General features: G+C 42.2%; 1 protein-coding gene across 1 annotated transcript; it reads left to right on the top strand.

Moving 5' to 3' along the window:
• The first annotated feature begins 827 nt into the window (after positions 1–827).
• mrps22 (mitochondrial ribosomal protein S22) lies at positions 828–20,166 on the top strand. Its single transcript, XM_033031099.1, has 8 exons — positions 828–992; positions 7,626–7,789; positions 10,356–10,520; positions 12,441–12,584; positions 15,736–15,819; positions 16,385–16,530; positions 18,089–18,197; positions 19,506–20,166. The coding sequence occupies exons 1-8, from the start codon at positions 884–886 to the stop codon at positions 19,623–19,625; spliced, it is 1,041 nt and encodes a 346-aa protein (XP_032886990.1). The 5' UTR covers positions 828–883; the 3' UTR covers positions 19,626–20,166.
• The last annotated feature ends 15 nt before the right edge of the window (positions 20,167–20,181 follow it).

The following is a 20,181-nucleotide window of genomic DNA, read 5'->3' as shown; positions in this document are numbered from 1 at the left end:
GCTTGTAGTGTTTTTTTAATATTTCTTTATTTTGAATATCTTTACTTACTCCATCTTTTAACTGTTATTATTGGTGTGTATTAACTTTTTTTGTCAATGATCAGTGATGTACAGCACTTTGTTGCAACTATGTTTGTTTTTAAAGTGCTCTATAAATTTTTTTTTTATTAATTTATTTATTTATTTATTCCGAACAAGTAAAGAAATTAAAGACATTAATAGTAACAAAATCGAAATTATCAAACAATTGGACATTACAATCAATATTTACAAAGCAATGAAAAGAACAAAAGCAAAGTTCCAATGTCCAACTCTGTGTCTGTACAAGCTCGAAAAGGAGTGAGAAGAAGAATAACTTATTAAATCTCACCCCTTTTCCCCAACACTTCTACCATGTTTAAAAATCAATTAATTAATAATAATACTACCCTAGGCAATTTCCCATAATACCTAGACATATATATACATACAACTATTATGCACATACAAACTTCATATCTGAAGTACCCAAACATAAGTAAACAATAGTAAAGCAATAGATAAACATCAACCCCCACTTGTCAACCATCCCCTCCATCCCTGTACCCCTTATAAATTATGTTTTTATATATCATTTTAAAATGATTCATGTTTGTGCATTGCTTTAATTCCCCGTTCAATTTATTCCACACTCCTACTCCACAAACCGAAATACAAAAGGTTTTTCTAGTCGTACTTTATGAGCAAATCTTTGGTGCAAATGCAACACATGCATTGCATTGAGATCGCTAACATCGCAAACTCCATCTCCCAGGGTGCTGAGTTGCAGCGTTTCTTTCTCAAAGCGGAAGGTCCATGTCTAGCAGTAGCAGCAGCAGCAGAAGCAGCAACAGCAGAGGTGAACATGGCAGCGCTCAGGACAACGAGGAGAGTGGTTCAGAGAGTCCGGCTCCTTGCACTGGTGGAGCGACTGTGTGCCCGGGATGTGTGCAGCCGGAGTCCCGGGGAACGCGGTGAGTGTTAGGGGGAACCCCTCACTGACTGGAGCAGCCCCGCGCTGCCTAGCGTGGGAAACTTACACGGAAATACAAGCTGGGAGGGTTTAATGTCCTTCTCACCAACTGCACAACGCCCGTCTCAAGCAAAGATCACAGATCTTTGGTCTCAAGCCTATTTCAAATGCTAAGTGCTGCTTTTTAATTAAAAAAAAGGGCGCAGCAAATTGCATTTAAGGTGTAAATTGAGACAAGGTGGTAAATCTACTCGCGGAGGCCATCCGAGCCTATTCTTGTTGACTGGTGATGCCTGGCCCCATCAGAATTACAACGGGAAAGACTGAGACACAAAGACTATATTAAAGACTGAGACACAAAGACTATATTAAAGACTGAGACACAAAGACTATATTTAAGACTGAGACACAAAGATAATATTTAAGACTGAGACACAAAGATAATATTTAAGACTGACACAAAGACTATATTAAAGATTGAGACACAAAGATAATATTAAAGACTGAGACACAAAGACTATATTTAAGACTGAGGCACAAAGATAATATTAAAGACTGAGACACAAAGACTATATTTAAGACTGAGACACAAAGACTATATTAAAGACTGAGACACAAAGACTATATTAAAGACTGAGACACAAAGACTATATTAAAGACTGAGACACAAAGACTATATTAAAGACTGAGACACAAAGACTATATTTAAGACTGAGACACAAAGACTATATTAAAGACTGAGACAAAAAGACTATATTAAAGACTGAGACACATAGACTATATTAAAGACTGAGACACAAAGACTGTTGAAGATGTGTCTGGCAGCTGGGACTATGAAGACATTTTACAGGACTAGGTGTTCCTGGCCAAACCAACATTTCCTTATTCGCAATGTACTCTATTCGTTAAAGAGGCAATATATATATTTAGTGCAGTATATTTAAAGTTGAATTTTTTCTGTATGTTTAAGTCAATATCACATCAAAGGTCAGGTTAGTACAATTACTTAACATTATCACATCATTTATTATCATTTTTTAGCAAATAGTTTTAACAGATTCCAATCATACAGTGTGCTATAACGGTAGTCCTTTACATTGTGGCCTGTGGTCCTCAAATAAGCCTTTGCAATGACTGCACCCAGCTTCAGTCAAGTCAAGTCACATTTATTTATATAGCACATTTAAAAAAACAACTCTCGTTGGCCAAAGTGCTTAACATTTGTTATAAGAATAGTATAAACAAACAAACTACATACATATATACATATAGCCCTCACTCAGTGGACGTCAGGAAAGGCTTGGGAGCATAGATAAGATTTTAGCATATCATTCTGAACTCAAATTCATTAGCTTGTAACACACATGCTTTGGAAGACCACAGAGTTGGTAGAGTTGCTGCCTCACAGCACCAACACGGAAATAGGCCATTCGGCCCACTGAGCCATGCAGACCAGCAATCCCTGCACATTAACACTAATCTACATGCACTAGGGACAATTTATATTTTTTACCAAGCCAATTAACCTACAAACCTGTACATCTTATGCGTGTGGTAGGAAACCGGAGCTGCCAGGGAAAATCTACGCAGGTACAAGGGGAGAACGTACAGACTCCGTACAGGTAGCACCCATAGTCAGGATCGAATCCAGGTCTCTGGTGCTGTAAGGCAGCAAATCGACTGCTGTGCCACCACTCTGGCAAGCCCGTATTGCAACGAAGCATGCAAGATCTGACCAAGAGTCGAGAGTGTTTTATTGTCATATGTCCTAATCAGAACAATGACATTCTTACTTGTAGCAGCACAACAGAATATACATAGTACATGTTGAACACTGATTTTACCAGCAATCAGAGAGTAGACTTCCTCATCACCAGCCAAGGTGCTTGATGAAAGTTCTGGTGATGAGACATTCTGTTTAATGAATGAAGTTTGTACAGAAAACAGAAAATGGTGGAAACTCTTGGATCAACCAACATCAGTGCTATTCCTATTTTTTTTTTCGTGGACATTTTTAGTTGCATTCTCCAATCTCTCCCCTCCAAGTTTAGTGTCCATTATACTTATGAAATGTTCTTAATATTAAAGCCGTTATAAATGCAACCCGATGATTAGCATCTAGGATGGTATTTACTGTGCTGTGGGCTCTGATACAGATGGTGCATTCTTATAATGCCGCAGACTGATTAGGACAGATTCACAGTCATCACACCCCCTGCAGAAGAGTACAAGTGGATGGATATTTTTAAGGTGGGGATTGACAGTTTCTTGATTAGTACGGGTGTCAGGGGTTATGGGGAGATGGCTGGAGAATGGGGTTGAGAGGGAAAGATAGATCAGCCATGATTGAATAGCGGAGTAGACTTGATGGGCCGAATTTTGCTCATAATATGGGAACTATGAACATTGTGGGGTCTAGTATATGTCCATAACATTGCATATTACATGCTCGCTAGTTGTAAATCTACGTTGATAAGTCCATTTAAACCATACTTAGTTCTTCCTTTATGGTATTCTTTAAACAAAGTTGCACTGACATTCCTTTTAACTTTGTCATCTTGATAACTGACTTGGGCAGAGTTAGACTCTACTGACTGATATATCTCTATATAGCAATGTCTTGGTATTTAGCCCCAGCTGTTATGCTTCAGAAAGTTATGGGCCATTTCCAGGTGCATATGAGATAACATAAATCAAGGGGTTGCCATCAGTTGTGATTGCAGCAAATAACTGGATGACATTGTTCTATCTGAAAAGATTTTGATTAAAACTGGCAACATTTCAGAAAAGCTTTGAAGCGTTTGATCCGCAAACGGGTGGTGATGATAAGAACATGTGATCCATAAATAAGTGGTGATACTTCCATACATTTCTTGTGTTTCCGTGACCATGCTTTTGGTTTGGCCTTGCAAGATATCTAGATCATGATGACTGATGGGAGTTGAGTTTCACATTGCTGAGATATAGATTATAGATATAGATTCCAATCTCTACAAAAAGTATTTGCAACAGGGAGATAAATGTTTAAGCTATGTAGGAAGGAACTACAGATGCTGGTCTAAACCGAAGATAGACACAAAAAAGCTGGAGTAACTCAGCGGGTCAGACAGCAGCTCTGGAGAAAAGGAATAGCTGACGTTTTGGGTCGAGACCCTTATTCAGACTGAGAGTCAGGGGTTATAGACGATGATGTGTGGAGACATAGAACAAATGAATTAATTACTTGGGTGGGGTTGGGATGGAGAGGGAGGGATCGACTGTCGGTACCTGTAATCCGGGTTTGGGCCTGAACTGGAAAGTCTGGAACCAGAATTGGAACCCGCAAGGTAAAAGGTGGAAGCGCAGACAAACACTGAGAAAACACACGTGACTGTGGTTTTAACCGGAACGTCCTGAAACATCACCTATTTCTTTTCTTCAGAGATACTGTCTGACAGCGTAGGTTCACGAGATTGATCCCTGGGATGGCGGGACTGTCATATGAGGAAAGATTGAAAAGACTAGGCCTGTATTCACTGGAGTTTAGAAGGGTGAGGGGGGATCTTAAAGAAACATATAAAATTATAAAAGGACTGGACAAGCTAGATGCAGGTAAAATGTTCCCAATGTTGGGCGAGTCCAGAACCATGGGCCACAGTCTTAGAATAAAGGGGAGGTCATTTAAGACTGAGGTGAGAAAAAACGTTTTCACCCAGAGAGTTGTGAAATTATGGAATTTTCCTGCCACAGAGGGCATATAACCATATAACAATTACAGCACAGAAAACAGGCCATCTCGACCCTGCTAGTCTGTGCCGAACACGTATTCTCCCCCAGTCCCATATACCTGCGCTCAGACCATAACCCTCCATTCCTTTCCCGTCCATATAACTATCCAATTTATTTTTAAATGATAAAAACGAACCTGCCTCCACCACCTTCACTGGAAGCTCATTCCACACAGCCACCACTCTCTGAGTAAAGAAGTTCCCCCTCATGTTACCCCTAAACTTCTGTCCCTTAATTCTCAAGTCATGTCCCCTTGTTTGAATCTTCCCTACTCTCAGTGGGAAAAGCTTAGGGCAGTGGAGGCCAAGTCACTGGATGGATTTAAGAGAGAGTTAGATGGAGCTCTAGGGGCTAGTGGAGTCAAGGGATATGGGGAGAAGGTAGGCACGTGTTATTGATAGGGGACGATCAGCCATGATCACAATGAATGGCGGTGCTGGCTCGAAGGGCCGAATGGCCTCCTCCTGCACCTATTTTCTATGTTTCTATGAGTCGCTGAGTTACTCCAGCTGTTTGTGTCTACTGTTTAAGCTGTCCTGTCAGTGTTGGCCTTTGATGGAGCATTCAAAGTGAACCTTCCCCGATCCATTGTCTTCCCTTGAAACCAGATCAATGACCAGGATTTAAACAGCGTTGGTATAATTGATATATATAGTCCATGATTAGTTGCTTTGAGAAAGCAAAGTTGAGCCTTTTTTTTTGTGCTGCCCAAAATCACCAGTGTTTTTGTACAATCTTAGTCTCAACCTAGGTTCAAATTCCAAAGATTTATTCCCAGTAGCGATGAAGGAAAATAAAGTTCAAGTAAGAGAATTGTATCTCACGGGGATAATGTCACTTTGCATCTGTTTCTGTTGTCCTTGCTGATCCAAATCAAGAAGGGCCTCAACTCGAAACGTCAACCACTCCTCTCCAGAGATGCTGCCTGCCCTGCTGAGTTACTCCAGCTTTTTGTGTCTATTTAGTTTAGTTTTGAGATACAGCGCAGAAACGGGCCCTTCGGCCCACCGAGATCCCCTTCACTAGCACTATCCTACACACTAGGGGCGATTTACAATTTTTACCAAAGCCAATTAACCTAGAAACCTGCACGGCTTTGGAGTGCGGGGAGGAAACTGGGGCACTTGGGGAGAAACCCATGCAGTCGTGGGGAGAACGCACAAACTCCGTACAGACAGCATCCGTAGTCAGGATCGAACCCGGGTCTCTGGCGCTCGAAGGCAGCAACTCTGCCGCTGCGCCACCGTGCTGTTCCAAGTCATTAAACTTGGAGATTGTTGTGTGGCACATACACTAATTCCAAAGCTACGGTTGAATGGGGTGTGTATTGTATTCAGAGAAAAATGGTGGAAGAAAAATGGACTCTTGTTGTGGATATTGTACATGAAACGGTCATAAGGACTCGGAGTAGAATTAGGCCATTCGGCCCATCGTCTACTCTGCCATTATCTTTAGTGCTGGTGTAGGTGATGTCTTTAATGGCAGTGGTGAAATATTCCATTATGTTCGATAAGAGCCTTGTGTGGGAAGAAACTAGGAAGATTAGTTACACTCTGCAAAATACCCAAGTGCTCTTTTACTTCCTTAGCCATGTTGTTGTGGTGGTATTGTGATATATTGCAGCCAACAGCAAGCATTTGGTAAACAATTTAAAAGAGTAATATTATACTCTCTAGATAGTTAAATAAAGTATAGTGACATGTGCAGCTAACATAGTTTTAAAGAAAACACTGGGACAGTGATGTTTAATGTGGTAGACAGTTTAATTAAGCCTGTTGCTATAGTGATTTGTCATATGTTGGGATGTATCTGTCATGCAACAGGATAGACACAATGCTGGAGGAACTCAGCGGGACAGTTCAAGTTCAAGTGAGTTTATTGTCATGTATCCCAAATAGGACAATGACATTCTTGCTTTGCTTCAGCACACAGAACATAGTAGGCATTTACAACAAAACAGATCAGTGTGTCCATATACCCTAATATAAATATATACACACATGAATAAATAAACTGATAAAGTGCAAATAACAGATAATTGGTTATTAATAATCAGAGTTTTGTCCGAGCCAGGTTTAATAGCCTGATGGCTGTGGGGAAGTAGCTATTCCTGAACCTGGTCGTTGCAGTCTTCAGGCTCCTGTACCTTCTACCTGAAGGTAGCAGGGAGATGAGTGTGTGGCCAGGATGGTGTGGGTCTTTGATGATACTGCCAGCCTTTTTGAGGCAGCGACTGCGATAAATCCCCTCGATGAAAGGAAGATCAGAGCCGATGATGCACTGGGCTGCGTTTACTACTTTTTGTAGGCAGCATCTCTGGAGAGAAGGAATGGGTGTAGTCTGACTGATGTAGTCTGAAGAAGTGTCTCGACCCGAAACGTCACCCACTCCTTCTCTCCAGAGATGCTGCCTGTCCCGCTGAGTTACTCCAGCATTTTGTGTCTATCTTCGATTTAAACCAGCATCTGCAGTTCCTTCCTCCACATTTTGTCATGCAACAGGAAGTTGTTTGATCAAATGCATGAAAAAGATTTTGCCATTGGTGGGGAGAACGTCTTTGGACTGAGTTGGAAATGGTGCCAGAGATGTTACATTCATCTCAAAGAACTATTGATAGAAACCCAGGTAGCTGTGAATTGAAACAAATTGTGTTTTTGTGTAAGTCTAGTGTGGAGATATAGCATGGAAATGGGCCTTTCAGCGCACCGAGTCCACGCCGACCAACAATCGCCCGTTCTCAGCTCATTCTATGTTATTCCACTTTCCCATCCACTCCCTACGTTTGGGGCAATTTTAGTTTTATAGTTGCAGTTTTATACTGAAGTAAAATGTATTTTAACTTCTCTTCCCTCACTTGGTTTCACAGAGGTGAAAGCCGCAGGTATCAGTAAACCTCAGTTCATGGATAAAGAGGTCCAGAATATCCTTGGCAGAATAACGGGCTTGAATCTGGAAAAGGTCTTCAAGCCAATGAAGCAGCAACTGAATCCGCCTCAATACAAACTATTCACTGATGAGCAGCTTGATGGGGTATGTTTACTCTTGGCAGTCAATGTTGCTTTGTTTAGTTTAGGTTAGAGACAAGACCAAGTGGGACCCGTTGGGCCCTGTTCCCCCGACGCAATATTCCACCACTCACCCCTTCCCCCATCGCAACCTGTTCCAACGCAATATTCCACCACTCACCCATAGCCCCCAACTGCGCAGGCGCGGCTCATTTCCCCATATCCTCAGCACTCCCTCCCCCTCCTCTTCACCCTCCCTCTTCTTTCCCCTCTCCCCACTCCCTCCACTTCTCCCTCCCTCTCCTTTCCCATTCCATCAGTCACTCGCTCCCTCCCTCCACAACCCCTCTGCCCTCCCTAGCCCCCTCCTCCCCCTCCATCTGTTTAAATAACATTAAACAACAATCCTCTCCTCGTCCCCTCCCCCACTCCCTCCCTCTCCTTACAACAATGTAACAAATCTCTCTTTGCACTGGCAGTCCTGTCTTTGTTAACATTGTGACAGAATATGTTTTTTAAAGCAATCTTTAATGTAAATGGGATTCAGGATCCGATGGTGACGTCATAAGCTGCTACCTGTCAGTGCATGCAAGTTAATTTTGTCGAAGTGGGGTTTTGTAAAGATTAAAATGTGTCCCCAACACAACACGTTCCATCAACACAATATTCCACCACTCATAGATGGCCCCCAACTGCGCAGGCACGGCTCATTTCCCCTCATCCCCCAGCACTCTCCCCCTCTCCACCCTCCCTCTTCTTTCCCCTCTCCCCTCCCCCACTCAACTCTCCCTCCTTCTCCTTTCCCCTACCCTCAGTCACTACCTCCCTCCCTCCATAACTCCTCTCCCCTCCCTAGCCCCCTTGACGTCATTGTGAAGTGGAAGCTGCTGTGTTATTTATATGTAAATTAGATCACATTGTGCTGTCATGGTGTAACGCTGCTGTGTTTTTGAAAACAGGGATTTTTAATGTGATGAGATCCCATTGAGATGTCATTGTGGGGTGGAACACAGCTGACGGGCAGTTTATGTAAATGAAATCCCATTGTGACATCATACGCTGCCAACTGCCAGTGCAGATAAAACATTTTTGTCAACGGTGGGTTTTGCAAAGTTTAAAATGTGAATAACTTGTAAAATATACCATCAATCTGAATGAAACATGGATACACCACACCACAGGACAATGGTGAGTAAGGTGGGCCAAAAATTGTAGTGCCGTCGTGTACCTTTTTGGCGTAATTTCAGGATCATACTCACTCACAGACAGACGGAATAACAAACAAGATGAGAGTTTTAGTAAATGGGAGAACGCTCAAACTCCACAGAGAGTTTTAGTAATATGATCATAGCTGATCATCTAAAATCAGTACCCCGTTCCTCCCCATATCCCTTGATTCTGTTAGCTTTATCAGCTATATCCAACTCTCTCTTGAAAACATCCAGTGAATTGGCCTCCACTATCTTCTGTGGCAGAGAATTCCACGCAGGTCACAGAGAGAATGTACAAACTCCATACAAAAATCATCCGTGAAGGAAACCAGAACACCCGGAAAAAAACGCACAACGTACAAACTCTATACAGACAGCACACAGCACCCGTAGTCAGGATCGAACACGGGTCTCTGGCGCTGGAGGCAGCGACTCTACCACTGCACCACTCTGCCACCCCTATAATTCTTCAAGGTATTAGCAAATAAACATTCACCTTGTTCTAACAAGAATATCAGTGAGGAGAAAGTGAGATTGACATTTTTCTTGCATATTAATATAATGCAAGGTGGAATGGAAGAAATCTTTTAAAGTCAACCATACAGCAGGGAAACAAGTTGCTCATGCCGACCAAGATGCCCCATCTATGCTAGTTACACTTGTCTGCATTTGGCCCATATCCCTCTGAAACTTTCCCTATCCACGTACCTGTCCAAATGTCTTTTAAATGTTGTTACAGTACCTGCCTCAGCAACTTCCTCTGGCAGCTCGTTCCATATACACTCCGCCCTCTGTGGCAAATATGACAGGTCTTGTCATAAAGGACACAAAGTGCTGGTGTAACTCAGCAGGTCAGGCAACATCTCTGGAAAAACATGATAGGCAACGTTTTGGGAACTTGCGATAGATGAGATTAATCCTCATAAGGAGGCTGTTTGGAGCAACTCGCTATTTCCCCCACTCTCCCCTTCTAGGTAGTTTTGTAAATTTCTCTTCACCACATGTTTATCCACTTCCCTTCAGAAGTCGCCAATGGACCCGTCCTTCATCACATCTGCAGGCCAAGTAACCTTGAAACCTGCACGTCTTTGGGATGTGGGGGGAAACCGAGGCACCCGGGGGAAACCCACACAGTCACAGGGAGAACGCTCAAACTCCACATAGACATCACTCGAGGACAGGATCGAGCCAGGGTTGCTGGCACTGAGCCAGTAGCTCTATCACTGTGCTGCCTTAAACGCGCATGTGTGAGAGACACCGGAGTGGTAGAATAGCATGTAAGCCCCATTCCCCAGTGGTGTATGATGGCACAGATTTGGTGAGGTGGTGACCTGTAGTTGGGGCAACATGACTGAGGTAATTACGATGTACTTTCTCCAGGCTCGGGATGAAGCAATGGAAGTCGCTAAAGAGCATCTCCGAATGCCACCCGTCCTGGCCGAAAGGGAAACAATTTGCGACGTCCTCGCAGAAGACAAAATTCTTGCCGGTTTGGAAACGGCTAAATACGTCTTCACAGATATAACATACGACAAGCCACACAGAGTAAGTACAATCCTCAGGCCTGCAAGGGCATGACGTTCCTACAGTTACCTCTTTTTACATTAAAAACAATCATCAAGTCAAATAAATTGTTAATGGTTGTTGAAGTGATGGGAAACCACTGGGACCAGGATGTTCTATCAACATTTAATAATAGAAGATGATGCTTATTACAGGAGCATATTGAAACATTGGAATTTCATGACAATCTGCGGTGCAAGATGTGGGATGTAATAGAAACATAGACAATAGGTGCAGGAGGAGGCCATTCGGCCCTTCGAGCCAGCACCACCATTCACTATGATCGTGGCTGATCGTCCCCTACCAATAACCCGTGCCTGCCTTCTCCCCATATCCCTTGACTCCACTAGCCCCTACAACTCTATCTAACTCTCTCTTAAATCCATCCAGTGACTTGGCCTCCACTGCCCTCTGTGGCAGAGAATTTCATAAATTCACAACTCTCTGGGTGAAAAAGTTTTTTCTCACCTCAGTCTTAAATGACCTCCCCTTTATTCTAAGACTGCGGCCCCTGGTTCTGGTCTCGCCCAACATTGGGAACATTTCCCCCGCTTATGTAAGGCAGCTTATTTGGCCTGTTATTCTCAGATCTGTGGAATCCATAGGCCAATCTAACTCATTGGCTGCGTAGGATGAGAATTTCATCCTTCATAGTCAGTAATTGTTTTCCATAGTTTTTGTAAATTAAAGGTAGTTTGTAGGTTACGTGCGGTGTTGTAGGTTAAGCAACCTCTGTGAATTACCCCGAATGTGTAGGATCTGGGTGAGAGGGCGGGATAATATAGAACTAATGCGAATACCTGGCGTGGACTCGATAGGCCAGAGGGCCTGTTTCCATGTTGTATTTCTATACCCAACTAAACATCCAGATTCAGGGACAGTTTCTTCCCTGCTGTTATCAAGCAACTGAACCATCCTATCACCAACTAGAGAGCGGTCCTGAGCTACCATCTCTACCTTATTGAAGACCCTCGGACAATGTAATTGGACTTTACTGGGTGGATAGCACGCAACAAAAAAGCTTTTCACTGCACACTCGTCTGTGGAATTCTTTGCCTCAGAGGGCGGTGGAGGCGGGTTCTCTGGATGCTTTCAAGAGAGAGCTAGATAGGGCTCTTATAAATAGCGGAGTCAGGGGATATGGGGAGAAGGCAGGAACGGGGTACTGATTGGGGATGATCAGCCATGATCACATTGAATGGCGGTGCTGGCTCAAAGGGCCAAATGGCCTACTCCTGCACATATTGTCTATTGCAAACATGACAATAATAAACTAAACTAAACTAAATGAGCATGAATTGTGCATTTAACCCCACAACCCCTGAACCTTATTCAGCTGTAGTATATCACTGTCGACCTAACTTTACTTAATTAGTTTTGCAATATATTCTTTTGACAATTTTTTATATTTTTCAAAGACACATTTAATATATTTTGTCACTATCAGGAGATTTGGCTAGTAATTTAATATTCTTGATCATGTGTGTGCACGCAAAAGACCTGACTTTGTATTTGTGTAACGTCTCTGCGCTATGAATACTTGCCTGAAAAGCACAAAGTAAAAATACTGGGAGGGAGTGTCGTGCGTTATTGATGCGGTGGTTTTTCACATTGCTGTCTGGTTTAGTTAAAATAATGCGTAGGGAGGAACTGCAGATGTTGGTTTAAATCGAAGATAGACACAAAATGCTGGAGTAACTCAGCGAGACAGGCAGCATCTCTGGAGAGAAGGAATGGGTGGTGTTTCGGGTTGAGATCCTTCCTCAATCTGAAGAAGGGTCCCGACCCGAAAAGTCATCCATTCCTTCTCTCCGGAGATGCTGCCTGTCTCGCTGAGTTACGCCAGCACTTTGTGTCTATTTTAGTTAAAAATAACGTGCCACTTGTTTATTTTTCTCCAAGGAGCGATTTATTGTGGTGAGGGAACCTAATGGAGTTCTGCGCAAAGCAACCTGGGACGAGCGGGATCGGATGATCCAGGTGTACTTTCCCCGCGAGGGTCGAACGATTATTCCACCGCCCATTTTCCAGAAAGAAAATCTTTTGGTAAAGCATTTCCCCCCCCCCCCCCCCCGCTCTCTATATGTTAACACTGCTCTGATCAATATCTTCAGCACTGTGGCACTGAGACAAAATTCGATCCTGACATTGAGTGCTGTCTGTGCGGAGTTTGCACGTTCTCCCTGTGACCATGAGGGTTTTTTCCGGGTGCTACGCTTTCTCCCACATTCCAGAGATGTGGAGGTTTGTAAGTTAATTGGCTTGTGTAAATTGTCCCTAGTGCGTAGGATAGAACTAGTGTACGGATGATTGGTGGTTGGCACACACTCGGTGGGCTTGGGGCCTGTTTTCCACACTCTATCTCTAAACTAAACTAATAGGAGCCAAACTGCACTTTCTTTCTTTGCTGTTAATATCTTGACTACATAGAATAAAAATCAGTTTGCAAGGCACTCCTTTTGCTCACATTTGTTTGGGGTCATGACTGCTGAAATGTTTTAGGCAAAGCACATTTGCTTATGTTTTGGACATTGCAGCCATTTGGGTCGACCAAGAATTTGCATACGGACTTTAGGAATTGGATCTCTGTTTCCCTTTCTCCTACTTTCTCTTAAACGGTAAATTATATTATCTTAAATACTGTTTAATAATGGGAATAAATGGTTTAAACTAGTAACTTTTCACTGCAGACCATTAGATATAAGGGCGTCATGGTGGTGCAGCGGTAGATTTGCTTCCTTGCAGTGCCAGAGACCCGGGTTCGATCCTGACTATGGGTGCTGTCTGTATGGAGTTTGTGCGTTCACCCTGTGACCATATGAGTTTTCTCCAGGAGCTCCGGTTGGTCCCTTATCTGATTTACTGTAGTAGAAACAAAGACCTTCATGCCACAGGCTGCTGCTTATCTAGATGTGAATGACTGGCATGCCTTGTTCTCCCAAATTACATGGAGACTGGTAGACTACATAGAACCGCTGTGTGATTATCAACTCCCATATTGGGATTATTTGATTACGTATCAAATGTCCAACCACTACACCTGAGGATGGAATCAAATCTGTCTAAAACAATACACCATTTATAATGGGCCATTATGGGCTCCAACCTTCCTTGGTCATCTGTTGCTGGCCCTGATTTGTTTTGGCCTTTTCCTACCTACACCATTTATCCTTTCAGCCACCTAGCTGCCGATCACATTTGAACAATATCTTTTTGCTCAGGGTGAGCACCACATAACTGTTCAAAGCTCTGCCCTTGTATGTTGCATCAGTGCTGTACATGTACTGCAGGGCCTGCTTCCACACTGTGACTCTATGATATGGATATGCGAGGAATGGAGTAATATGGATTGTGTGCGGGCAGATAAGATTTGCTTTTAGTATCAGACATTGTGGGCCGAAGGGCCTGTTCCTGTGCTGGACTGTTCTCTGTTCTAACATTATTTGAGTTTGAAGAGCTCCATCATTACATCGTTTCTTGCTTGGCGTTTCATACGTCTTGGACTATATAACCCATCTTTCTTCCCTCGTTTAACTCTCAAGAAAAGCAGACGTTATAAAGTCCTGAAATCAATTGGGAAAATCTTCTTTCAAAATGCCCCTAATACCTGCTGCAAGCTGCCCTGCTTCCCTTCACCCCAAAAGGCAGTCTGGTCTGTTTCTGGAGTCTCTTAATATACCGCAACAAATCATATTTCCAAAGTGCCGGGAGCTATTTCGCTGCAAATAATATCTAGAAAAGGCGTTGCTTTGCATTTTGCTACATTTTTTTTTCTGGCAAATTTATTCTCTGTATTTTTCCTGAGTTTTCCAGGGATTGACAATGGTGCCAATATTAGTTATGTAATGAAAAGCAGCTGACTCGCTGTTTTCAATATCGCAGAGAATCTCTTTCCAAGAATCTGTCAGAATGAAAAGATCCTTAACAAAGCAGCTGTGGGTACTTCTCACAGTACCAATATTTACAGCAAGCCAGCATGTACCCAGGCAGGGCATGAGAATATAGAAACTTACAAAATTCTTAAGGGGTTGGACAGGCTAGATGCAGGAAGATTGTTCCCGATGTTGGGGAAGTCCAGGACAAGGGGTCACAGTTTAAGGATAGAGGGGAAATCCTTTAGGACCGAGATGAGAAAAACATTTTTCACACAGAGAGTGGTGAATCTCTGGAACTCTCTGCCACAGAGGCTAGTTGAGGCCAGTTCATTGGCTATATTTAAGAGTTAGATGTGGCCCTTGTGGCTAAAGGGATCAGGGGGTATGGAGAGAAGGCAGGTACAGGATACTGAGTTGGATGATCAGCCATGATCATATTGAATGGCGGTGCAGGCTCGAAGGGCCGAATGGCCTACTCCTGCACCTATTTTTTATGTTTCTATGAGAAGCTATGTTCAATGTGGCTTCCTTTTGTAAATTACAGCCCTGTGCTTTGTTGGTGTCTAATGAGAGGATAAGTCTAGAACAGTCTAGAGGAGAAGCTACTAGTGACCTTCTACCCCTCCACCATCGAGAGTGTGCTGGCATATTGTATCACAGGGTGATTTGCCGGCTGCTCAACAGCAGACAGGAGAGCCCTGCAGAGAGTGATCAAAACTGCCCAGAAAATCATCGGCTGCCCTCTGTCTTCCCCTAGATGACATCTCTAGCTCTCGGTGCCTCTGCAGAGCCAGGAAAATAATACAAAATGTTGGAGTAACTCAGCTGGTCTGAGAACATCTCAGGAGAAAAGGAATAGTTGACGTTTCGGGTTGAGAATCTTCTTCAGATCCATCCCCACACATAGTCACATCCTATTAACTTTTCCCAGTATCTCTTTGGAAAGTTCCAAGTAACGCATAGTAAGTGAAAGTTTGTGGAAGTTATTAAAATGGGACCCAAAGCAGAGATTTTCCAGCATGCAAAATTGATGCAAAACCTGCTGTACTTTCCTCAAAACTGATCCAAACACAAATAAAGGAGAAAGGGCCTGTTATTGAAGATTTACATCCATCTGAATCTCATAGGGATAGCTAATGATAAAGATCACTGCCAAAGTTTAAATACATGCGTCCAAAAGCATCTGGGAAAAAGTGTGAGTTTCTGAGATGTCCTCCCCATGTACACTCCAAGCTGGGGATTTTCTGTGAGCATTAAAATGGCAGTATTTAATTAAGCTGTTTTTATTTTAGTTTTAACATGAGTATTATTGTCTTCTACAGGTTGTTTTTGCTCAGGAACGTTTTGAAGACATTCTTGATCTCTGTCTGGTCCAATTTGAGCCAAATTCTGCTGATTACATCAGAGTGAGTATACCTCCAGTCAAACTGAATGCAAACAGACAATGAAATAGCTACGGAAAATGTATAATGACCGTGCAAGTCAAAATCATTTCAAATTGGTAAATGCAGCGTGGTTTCATCAGAAACAGCGAGCAGTACTGAAATGTAGTAAAGGGCTTGTCTGAGCGTAAAAGTCTCGTCTCTGTATTGAATCTATTTCCCGGGTTGACATTCGTGAAGTTTAAAATGGTTTGGTAATCTCCCCATAACCATGAGCTGAGGCTTAACTGAGGTGCACTTTCTTTCTGTGTAAGAGAATGTTATGAAAGACCCTCAGGGCAACATGCATTTACCCACACAGTGACTACATTACTGGGCACTCCAGACTAGCCCACCTGACCAACTTACTATGTAGCCTGGGGAGCGGGAAGAAAGTTAGTCCATAGATGATAGCCTTGCAAGGTATTATCTTAATGTTGTTTCATCTTAAATACCCTTACATTTGAAAATGTTTTGCTTCAAAAGTCATTGTGGAAATTAAGAACATGATTCCTTTGAAAAACAAATTGACTTTGTCGACCTCCATCAGGTTCACCACCAGACATATGAATATATTGATAAACACAACAAATATGACCTTCTCCGTTCAACAAGACACTTTGGAGGCTTGGCGTGGTACCTGAGCAACGGGATGAGAATTGATGGTTTATTAATCGACATGATTCAAAGAGATCTGTAAGTACCAATGCAATCAGGTTTCCGCGTCGGGAATCACAAAGATTTACGTAGCATAGTCGGCATTGGCCCGGACCATCACCTGAAACAACCTTCCTTCCATCGACTCCATCTACCTCGGTAAGGCCACCAGCATAGTCAAGGACCAGTCTCACCTCGGTCACTTCCTCTTCCCCCCTCTCCCATCAGGTTAGAGGTACGTGCCTCCAGATTCAGAGACAGTTTCTTCCCAGTTGTTATCAGGCAACTGAACCGTCATCTCTCCAGCTAGAGGGTGGCCCTGACCACCCATCTATGGACGTGGACTAACAAAACCTAATTATAATTGTTTTGTTAGACCATGCCCATGTATGTTGGATGCAACTCAAACCGATGATTTTTCACATTAACCATTTTGATTCTGAATTATTTGCAAAAATCAACCTGATCAACGCTTTGCATATCATGGCTACAACCCAGCTTAGTAGGATGGGCATGAGTACCTTGGCGGCACACCCATTTCAATTCAAGCTTCCAAACCCTTAAGTATTCTGTATATTTTGTGCAATGCCACAGTCTTTTAGAAGATCTAGGGACAGTGTTTAGGTATGGTGCGTCTTGCAGTATTTCTGTTTTGCCAATACTTATAGGGCTTTACGTAACGTCAATCAAACTCTGCAAAATAAATCAAGACAGGAATAGATGTATTGTCTTGACGAATCACAAATGATATTCCATGGAACTTTACGTGCAGCATGTAAATGATCTAACGTCCACCTGCGTCATTAGGAACTTGCTAATTCACTTTTTATCCACTCTGAAACATTACAGTGATGTTGACATTTATTGTAAAGCAACAGCAGCATCTAGTGGGAGAACAGTTCAAATGAAGTTTGGGCCTTCCGTGTTTGCTAAATGGGTTATAAAATGGTGTACAATGTATGATCGTGGAATTTGCAGCTGTGGTAGGCTAGTTAGTCATGCTTGTCATTGCCTTTGGCCACAATTACTCATTGAGACTTTGTGGGCTTTCAAGCAATGACATTTGTAAGCATCTTGGTGATGTCCACAGACAATCTGTACAGGACAAGCAACTGTGCCTCTTAATACAATGATTGAAAAAAAATCATCCACAGGTCATTGATAATAAATCAGGAATCAAGTTAGAATATACAGTATAAAATTACATAGAGAAAACAAAAGAATGATGAATTTTAGTGTCTATACAAATGAGTATTTAAAAAAAAACCTGATGGATAGTGGAACCAATTTTGATGGAGATAGGAGCAGTTTGAGACTTAATTTTGTCCAAAATTTAAGTGTACTCAAAGAGGTAATCACTGTCTCGAATGCATATTGCAATTTCACATCTTTGTGTTTTAAATGCTGATGGATCAACGTTGATGTTTGTGAAGTAGGACAAATAATAATCGTCGGGCGGGGTGAGCAGTGAAGGCGATTATCAAATTAATGTTTTGAACAACATTATCAATGCTAATTTTTCTGTGTGAATCTACAGATAATTGTCCTCAGTTGTGATTTAATGTGAAGAATTGAAGTCAATGTATTTTTCCTACAGAATGGATGATGCTGTGAGTGTGGTTCAGCTGTATCATTCGTTGCACCCAGAGTGCCAGTCAGCAAATGAAACAAATGTACAGCAAGCCAAGGGTATTGAACTGATTAAGGTAGTTTTTTTAAATAAATTCCTCAATATTGATTTTTTGTTGTTGTGATTAATCCAGTTTGATTGTAGAATTGGTGCATTTAAGTGGCAATCTGTATATCACATTGTGGACATCTCAAACAGGCAGGCCTGTCTGAGGTTAATTTTTATTTCCTGGGCACTCGACTCGAAAGATGTTTTGGTAAATTTTGTTCCAATGTTTGTTCAAAGCATCTGCAAGAATGCAAATCTGAGAAGTTTACTATAGCGCCATTAGGGCAGCAAGGAGGCACAGCGGGTAGAGCTGCTGCGTGCCAGTGACCTGGATTCAACCCCAACTTCGGGTGGAGTTTGCATGTTGTACCTGTGACCGCGTTGGTTTCCTCCTGGTCCCGTTGACACGAATTGCACTGTACATGTTATAAGACCAGTTGGTCATTGGTGTTCCGGTTTCCTCCCACATCCCAAAAATGTACAGGTTGATAGGTTATTTAAACTAGAGTGTGGGGAGTGGAAGACAAAGCTGGGATAACATAAAACTAGGCTGAATGATGATTCATGTGGACTCTGTGGGCCCAAAGGCCCTTTTCAATGCTGTTTCTCAAAACTAAACTTGCAAAAGTGTTCAGGCTGTCAGTATCATGCCCCTGTCCCACTTAGGAAACCTGAATGGAAACCTCTGGAGACTTTGCGCCCCACCCAAGGTTTCCGTGCGGTTCCTGGAGGTTACAGGTACTGGAAGCAGGTAGGGAGACTGACAAAAACCTCCGGGAACTGCACGGAAACCTTGGGTGGGGCGCAAAGTCTCCAGAGGTTTCCTAAGTGGGACGGGGCATTAGCATTGTAAAGTTAACTGATCTGCATTGTAATTGTTTTAAATCAGACAGTTGATACAGAATGCCAAGCTTACTTCCTTTTATTTGGAACAAAGCGGTTCAGTTAACGATATTTAGATGTCCATGTAAATGCACATTATACAAGCTGCAGACTCATAACCTAGAAGAAAGCAAAATCGTGGACATCTCAAACAGGCGGGCCAGTCCGAGGTTAAAATTCAATTCAAAATCAATATAACAGGAAAATGATTGGAAACCAGGATATTGTAAACTCAATCAATTCCAAAATTCAGAAGCAGCGATTTGAAATTCCAATGATGTAGTATGAATCTTTTAAAAATTATAAATTTGTAATAATAATTGTCTTGAGTTTATTTGCATTATTCCCGATTGGCTATTTGTGAAATAACTAATGCAAAATCTCAATTCAATCTTTAATTATTGCTAAGGAAAAATGGAATATTAAACCCATATTATTAAACCCTCTCTTCCAGGTATTTGCCCATACTGATTCCAAGAAGGGAAGCTATCTTGAATTAGCTTTGCAAGTTTATCAGGAAGCAATCAGTAGCTCGGCTGATCAAGATGCACAGAGAAAAGAAGAACACAACTGATATTAATCCAGTTAAACTTTCCTGGGTTTGGATACTGAAAACAGTCAATGGCAGAACATTTAATTCCCATCCCACTTTCTATTTGGGGGGGGGGGGAACCCCCATCACTGTGGCCAACTTGTACTGACATTAACTTCATGTAATGACCAAGGTTTGTAACTGCAGGTAGTGATTTAATAAATATTTAATTTGTAATTGCTGGCTTTGAATATGGTCCCGAGTATATCTTGATGCCAGCAGTGGGTGTTTGAACCTGGGGTGGGGGAGGAGGGAGTCAGTATGATAGTTAAACATCGTCCAGCCCTGTTAGTCATAACCTGTAAAGCCAATTGTATGAACATTTTCACTTATTGAGCCACAGTGATTTTAGACCATTCTGGCGTAATGTTGTAATTTGATAGTTGTGCAGATATCCTGTAAATTGATATTGAAACAATTTCAATATTTGATTTGAAATGTTTGAATATAAATATTGTTACAATTGGGTGCCACCTCTTGCACATATAAATGACCTGAAATAGTTGTTCCTGGTCTTAAAAATTGAAGTTCCATTCTG

Source organism: Amblyraja radiata, chromosome 13 (assembly GCF_010909765.2).
Source record: "Amblyraja radiata isolate CabotCenter1 chromosome 13, sAmbRad1.1.pri, whole genome shotgun sequence".
Lineage (NCBI taxonomy): Eukaryota > Metazoa > Chordata > Chondrichthyes > Rajiformes > Rajidae > Amblyraja > Amblyraja radiata.
Note: the sequence above shows the minus strand (reverse complement) of the source record. Positions and strands in the feature narration are given on the sequence as shown.